Source organism: Lipotes vexillifer, unplaced genomic scaffold, assembly GCF_000442215.2.
Source record: "Lipotes vexillifer unplaced genomic scaffold, Lipotes_vexillifer_v1.1 scaffold23, whole genome shotgun sequence".
NCBI classification, from domain to species: domain Eukaryota; kingdom Metazoa; phylum Chordata; class Mammalia; order Artiodactyla; family Lipotidae; genus Lipotes; species Lipotes vexillifer.
Window position 1 is genome coordinate 4,200,582 of NW_006796283.1, and position 7,069 is coordinate 4,207,650.

At 55.0% G+C, this 7,069-nt stretch overlaps 1 protein-coding gene across 1 annotated transcript in view; it reads right to left on the reverse strand.

Moving 5' to 3' along the window:
* Positions 1 to 7,069, reverse strand: part of FANCA (FA complementation group A) — a 48,697-nt gene that overhangs the window by 31,349 nt on the left and 10,279 nt on the right. The window contains 8 exon segments of the mRNA XM_007472223.1: positions 257 to 390; positions 701 to 842; positions 1,109 to 1,185; positions 1,953 to 2,065; positions 3,416 to 3,482; positions 3,923 to 3,956; positions 4,281 to 4,363; positions 5,658 to 5,770. Coding sequence (XP_007472285.1) covers positions 257 to 390; positions 701 to 842; positions 1,109 to 1,185; positions 1,953 to 2,065; positions 3,416 to 3,482; positions 3,923 to 3,956; positions 4,281 to 4,363; positions 5,658 to 5,770 — 763 coding nt within the window.

Consider the following 7,069-nt stretch of genomic DNA (forward strand, 5'->3'; position numbering starts at 1 on the left):
GTTCAGCAGCCTGGGAAGAGGGGCAAACACGCGCAGGTGGAGGGAAACAGGGAAGAGAGGAGGGCACTCCCCGACAGACGTGAAACCAATCACAGCGCAGCACACTGTGCAAAAAAAGGCAGCTGTGTTCGCTTTCACCCTTTCCTGCTGGATTTCACTCATTTTCTCGTGAGAGACGGCAGGAGGCCCAGTGAGGCAGATGGGAAGCTGAGCAGCCTCGGTAGAGCCGACCCCAGCGGGAGCGCAGGCAGCTCACCTGGAACCAGGCGGCATAGGACGGGAAGGCAGCTGGGCCCTCCAGCGCAGCCTGCCGTGCAACCAGGAACGCCAAGACCATGCTGTCCAGGTCACAGCTCTCGAACGCATGAGCCAGCAAACGTGACACCCAACCTAGGTGAGAACAGTGGCATGGCTGTGGACGGGGACTGGGGCGGGGGTGCAGGGGCAGGCAGGACAGTCCGCTCACCCAACACCGACCCCCAGGCCCTGGGTGGCGGCCCACACGCAGCCTAGCAGCGGGTACACGGGCAGGCCGACAGCAGAGGGTGGTCCAGAGAGCACCGGCCGGGTAGGCAGGAAGGGCTTCCATCCTCACTGAGCCAGACACAGCGATTCTGCCCGCAGGCTCGCCCCAACGCCGGTCCACGGATCACACGCACACGCACGCACGGAACACAACGGGGCTCCCATCCCCACGCACCATTAACGAGCTGCTGTGCGTCTGGCAAGCAGATCACCAGTGTGGACACGCAGGACAGCACGTGCTGCCAGTTCACCTCCTGTGTCTCCAGAACCTCTTGCAAGTGGCCCACCAGCTCCTCTGGGCTCAGGATCACGAAGAGCTGAAACCAAAGTGTCAAAGCTGGACCCCCACTCCCTCCCACTGCGCATCGGACCCAGCCTAGACTCGAGACGCCTGCCCTCCTGACCCCCACGGCCAGCAGTGCCTGCAGGGAGTTCTCATCTGAGGACAAGGTGCTTTGCCCAAGTGAAAAGTTCAGTCTCTGGACCCGGAGGGCAGTCCAGCCACGGACGGCCGTGGCTATGGCATCTCCTGGGACCCACAGAGCCCGTGCAGCAGGTCTTGGACCCCACCCTGTGCACTTACCCTACGGTACAGGCCACTGAGCAGAGGCGGGGTCCTTGCAAAGCTCCACTCTCTCTGCATCTGAACAGCGTCGGAAACTTCATTCAGGAGGAAATACACATAATGTCACATCAGTAATCATCAAAAAGTTCAGTATCAATAAAGTACCTTGTTTTAATTTGCACTTTTCCAAATGTATGTGAACTTCACCATTTCCCCATTTTCCAGCCATTTTTTTATTTTTTTATGTCATGAACATGTCTGTCTTTGGTAATCCTTGATCATATCTGCTATAAATATCCTCCAACCCATCAATTACACTTTAATTTTGCTGCTTTTAAACTTTCACTAAGAATAAGCAGTCAGTGAGGACATGTTGAAAGGACACAGTTGAAAAGCATGCATCAGCCAGGCCAGGCCCTCCGGGAGGGCAGCAGCCTCTGCCGGGGGGTTCCGTGTGCCCCTGGACGCAGCACCACAGAGAAGGCGCCATCAGGAGCCTCGCAGACTGCCCAGCTCTCACGGGACAGTGCGTCAGGCAGAAGATGGCTCGGGTGTTGGACACCCTTCAGAAAGCCATGCACCCACACAGAAAATGCTGACGTGAGCTGCAAAAACAGAACCTTGGAATTCACAGCACGAGCACTGTTTTAAAAACCTCTCTAGAAAGACAGGAAGGGCTTCAGATTAAAGATATTCTACTTTGGCAACAATGGGTGACACTTCTTTAATTCTAAATTTTCTTTACGGGAAAGTGTTGCTTTCAAATGAGAAGACGTTTAATGACAAACGGACTGTCCTCCCAGCATTAACATCCGTGGCCCGAGCTTCTGTCAAGGGAGGCACCCAGGGCACCAGGACCCACCTTTCAGCACAGGCTTGTGGGTGAGGATCTGGGTCAGAGTGTGACAGAAGAACCTCTTTGTAGACTCGGTTGAAATTATACTTCCATACATGTGTCCACTGAACACACCAAACCTGCAGATGCAGCAGAGGATCTCAGGGGAGGAGACCCCTGCAGGTTTCCGCCACTCAACAGTGTCGGCACCTGACAGCGGCACCTCACGCACGAGGAGCAGCTCACTGGCAAAGCAGCCAGGGACCTGCAGGTCCCCGACTCCAGACCCCCAGCTCAGGCTCACAGGCTCACAGGCTGGCCCTGCCCACGCTTCCCCAGCCAGGCCTGCAGCCAGGCTGCCGTGCCGCAGACAGAAATGGAATCCAGGGGAGCATCGCTTCAACAGGACAGAATCAAAGGCAATGGAGTCACTGTCACACGTAGAAGCTAGAAGGTCAGAGTGAGGTCACAGGAGGCTGGGCCTCGCAGGAGGTGACGACAGCCAGCGGCTGGACCCAGGCCCAGCACAGTCGCAAAGCCTTGGTTTCCCCATCTGTGAACTGGGAACCAGAGGTGGCAGGGCCATGGCTCCCAATGAGCCCCCGCCTGCCGCGGCACAGGGAGGCTCAGCCGCACTCGGAGCCACGGGCGTCCTTCTCCCGACAGGAGGAGCGAGGAAAGGACAGGGAGCCGGGTGTCAGCTCAGGAGCGACAAAGGGAGCCGGGCCGACAGCACGGTGTCACCAGCAGCCCCACCCGACCCCTCAGGGGAGAGAATCCAGGGCCCTAGCAGCCACGTGAACTGCCCATGCCACACATGCAGTGCGGAGGCTCCAGGCAGGATGGCCACCCAGACTGGGAGGGGGCGTCTGACTTTAAGTGCTGGCAACTAATTAAAAATCGTGAAAAGTCGTGATCTGACTCTCAGGACAAGTCTGAGCACGGACTCAGCACATCGTGAAAATGCATAAAACATAGAACAGAGCAGTGTTTTATATACTGATGAGTAAAGTACTCACCCAGCAGGTTTGAGGACGATTAAAGTAATCGTGGAGAAGAGGTAATCAGGAGCAAAATAATTGAAAAATGGAAAGAGTAACAAAGCCTGGAAATGCTGGGAAATCTCCTGGGTTCCCAGGACAGAGCCAAGGTCCAGGTGGCCTCACCCCATGTTACTCTGGAGCAAACCCGACACCCCAACGTTCGGCCCCCAAGTACCTGGATGCGCCTCCACAGAACCAAGGAGAGCAAGCGGAGGGTCCTGCGGGGGCAGGCATGACGGGCAAGGTCTCCCTGGCTGGGACCCCGAGGACCCCCCTCCCCTCAGACCCGGAGGTGGCATGGTTCCCACAGGAAGGGCCTCATCTTCAGAGAACTTCTAGTGCTTTCCAGCTCCTGATGTCACCACAATGGCAAAGGATCACTGGGCCATCGGGGGTGACCAGCATTCCTGGGACCACTCAGCCAGCAGGCCCACCCCCAGAACTTACCAGCAGCTCACTGCCTTGTGTGCTGCGGACCCCTCCTGTATCCCGGCCGCCAAAGCTTCGAGCGCGGCTGAGGTAGAAAAGAGACAACAGCACATTGTCACCGTCCATCATCAACAGCCCCGACCAATTGCTTCTGGGCAACTCAGGTAACGGACACCTTGCCATCACAGGCCTCCTAGGCCCCCGAACCCCCCGACGCACAAGCCCTGCAAGATCCCAAGTGTCTCAGTGGTACCAGACTTAAGCTTTGAAAATCAAGCACAATATGTAGGCAGGAAAATGCTTCCCTAATGAACCATTCAACTGGTCACCTCTGCTGCTCTGGAGGTCAAACGTGAAGCCGCCAACTGACAGCAGGAGAGAAACAAGTAAGTTGGTGAGTTTAGGCCCAATCACGACCGTGAAAGAGGCCTCCCCGGAGCAGCACTGAGCTGCAAAGGCGGCGAACCACAGGAAGCCCTAAGCAGCAAGGGAGGCCATTTACCACCCGGCCACAGAGCCACTCACAAGCCAGCATCCTCTCGAGAACGGCGACGGCCACCTGAGGGGACAGAATGCTGCAGTTACACAGGGGCACAAGCGAGCCAGCCGTCACCTCAAAGTAAAACAAGACTCGACTTTACAAAGAGCTCGTCTCCAGATTCCCCCTCAGGCACGGCCCAGGACCTGGGCCGTGGGGAGGGCTTTACCCTCAAGAGCCGTGGGGGAGAGACCACCGCCCAGGCCCGTGCCCGTGCCCTCACATCTGCACTCAGGGAGCGCCCTGTGGTGACAGCAAAGCGGACTTCCTCGTATAGAGCTGACAACTACAGCGTGGGCCCCTCGTGCTGCAGCTGCTGTCCCACAAGGCCCGGTGTCCTCCCACCTGGGACATCCACTCCGGGTCCACGGTTCCTCTCACATCCACGTTCTTCTGGAATCCCCTCAAAACGAGCATTTGCACAAAATCTGAAAGCCACAAAAACCAAAGCATTTACATACACTGTGGTCTCTGAACAGCCGTGAATCACACAGACCACCAGCTTCAGAGGGGCCGGCAGAGTGAGGACCTGCATGGAGCTGAGGGGACACCGGCTCCTGGCCCCAGGGAGCCCACCGACCACACCACCGAACCCAGCTGAGCAGAGCCTCTTCCCCGAGCCACACTCTATGCGAAAAGGAAACACAATCCATCAAGTTTATAGGAAGGATTTTCTCACTGAAAACAAAGAAGCATCTACTAAGGGTTTTACGTGGCCTTCCTCTCAGCCAATCTCCTACGCCAACCATACACGGACGGTTCTAGGGCTCGGAAGCATTATACTGTGGGGAATGAGGCAGGAAATGGACTCATACCTTCTGAAAAGGTTACGACCAATGGGACTGAAATTAAAAAGATTTTCTCAAATTTCAATTTAAACTTAATCTGGGGCCAGATTACAGGATTCAGGAATTGGAAATAATTCACATCACCAAGAAAGTTTTAGGAAAAAAGAATGCACCTTTTGCAAAAACAGTCCACAAGCCAACTAACTGTAGGGAACCCCTCTCATCGAGGTTTCCGTTTACTTGTGGACTGCATTCCTTCGGTATGTGTGATGGCGGGCCTGCTGACTCGGAGAGAAAGGGAAGGTGCCAGAAGAACAGGGTGTGGCGCTGCCCAGGCGTCCACAGCAGGGCAGCCCTGCTCACCCAGAGTCCCCACATTCAAATAAGGATTCCTGCCCAAGCTCCCACTTTGCTTCTCCCGGGCACCTTGTAAAACCACCGCCTAGAATTGAGCCCTGGAAAGCCAGTGGCCACCATACAAGCACTGGTGCCTTCTGCTGTGCTCTCTCCTGCTCGCTTGTGACCTGGACGGAGGACGGCCCATCCCCAGCTCCCTGGGATATGTAAATATCCAATCTGTGTAAATAACCAATCCTGCGTCCTTTGTCTAGGAACTGCGTCTTCAGTCAAATCAGCCCTGGACTCTCGCTTCCCCAAAGTGGGAGCTGGGATGCCGGGGGAGCCACCTGCCTCTGCTCGCAGGTCACAAGGTGCACATCCTTAACACACCAGCTCCGGCCCAACCCATTAGGTCAACAAGCTGACATTGCCACAACTCCAGTTCAATGCAAACCCACAACGACAGGCACGGACTGCAATGCCTTCCTGTTGGAGTGTGTGGGCCGCTCTCCTTCCCACAGATCGTCACAGCAGAAAGCATTCCCACTGGTCTAAAGCAACTGCACCCAAGAACCCACCTCTGCCGTGAACTTACCAGCAAGCATAGTCCTGGCGACGTCGGTGTGCTGACAGGGTGCCTCTGTCTGCTCACACAGCAGGCGCAGGTCCCTGGAGAGCCAGGCCACCACGGCCTGAGAGTCGGCATGGCTGGGGGCACAAGCACACAGTTCACCTGACCCCATTATTCCACTTTCTTTCACACTCACTCCACTGACAGCGAGCTAGTGACTACCTCAGCCTTCCCGTCCCAAGTCACAACGGGGCCAGCAGATGTACAAGGGGCATCAGGAATGGCTGCCACTGATGTTAAAAGTCATCCCTTTTGGGCTTCCCTGGTGGCACAGTGGTTGAGAGTCCGCCTGCCGATACGGGGGACGCGGGTTCGTGACCCGGTCCAGGAGGATCCCACATGCCGCGGAGCAGCTAGGCCCGTGAGCCATGGCCGCTGAGCCTCTGCATCCAGAGCCTGTGCTCTGCAATGGGAGACGCCATGGCGGTGAGAGGCCCGCGTACCGCCCAAAAAAAAAAAAAAAAAAAAAAAAAAAAAATCACTTTTTTCAAATAGTTTATTTATTTGGAGTAGCTTACTATTCTTGGGGGAAAAAAGAAATTTCAGTAATACTAAATATTGAGAGTAGCGATAATGGGCTCTAGACGTCAGCAATGCAGCAGCCCTGCAGGACAGTCTTTGGGCGCAGAGCGGGCTGGGGGAGCCTTCACCTGTCACATTTGTATCTCCCTGGAGAATAAGGATGATGAGCATCTTTTCACGTGCTTGGCTATTTGTAAATCTTCTTTAGAGAAATGTCTACTGAAATCCTTCGTCCATTTTTTAATTGGATTATTTTTCTTCTTGTTGAAGTTTAAGAATTCTTTTACTCTAGATACTAGGTTCTTATCAGATATATGATTTGCAAACAATTTCTATGCATTGTCTTTTCATTGTTTCGATAGGGCCGACACACTAAAGTTTTAAAACTTGATGAAGCCTAAATGACCTATTTTTTCTTTTGTTGCACGAGTCTTCGGTGTCACACCCAAGAACCCCGCCTGATCCCAGGTCACGTAGATTTACCCTCAGATCTTCTTCCAGGGTTACGGTTTTAGCCCCTCAGCTTTAGGTCTCTGACGCAAGGAGTTATCTGCCATCTGTAGCGGGAGGTAGAGTCCCACACCATTCTTTTGCATGTAGATGTCCAGTGGTTCCAGTACCATTGTTGAAAAGACCGTTTTTCCCCATTAAATGGTCTTAGCACCACTGTCAAAAATCAACTGACCAGGGCTTCCCTGGTGGCGCAGTGGTTGAGGGTCTGCCTGCCGATGCAGGGGACACGGGTTCGTGCCCTGGTCTGGGAGGATTCCACATGCCGCGGAGCGGCTGGGCCCGTGAGCCATGGCCGCTGAGCCTGTGCGTCCAGAGCCTGTGCTCTGCAATGGGAGAGGCCA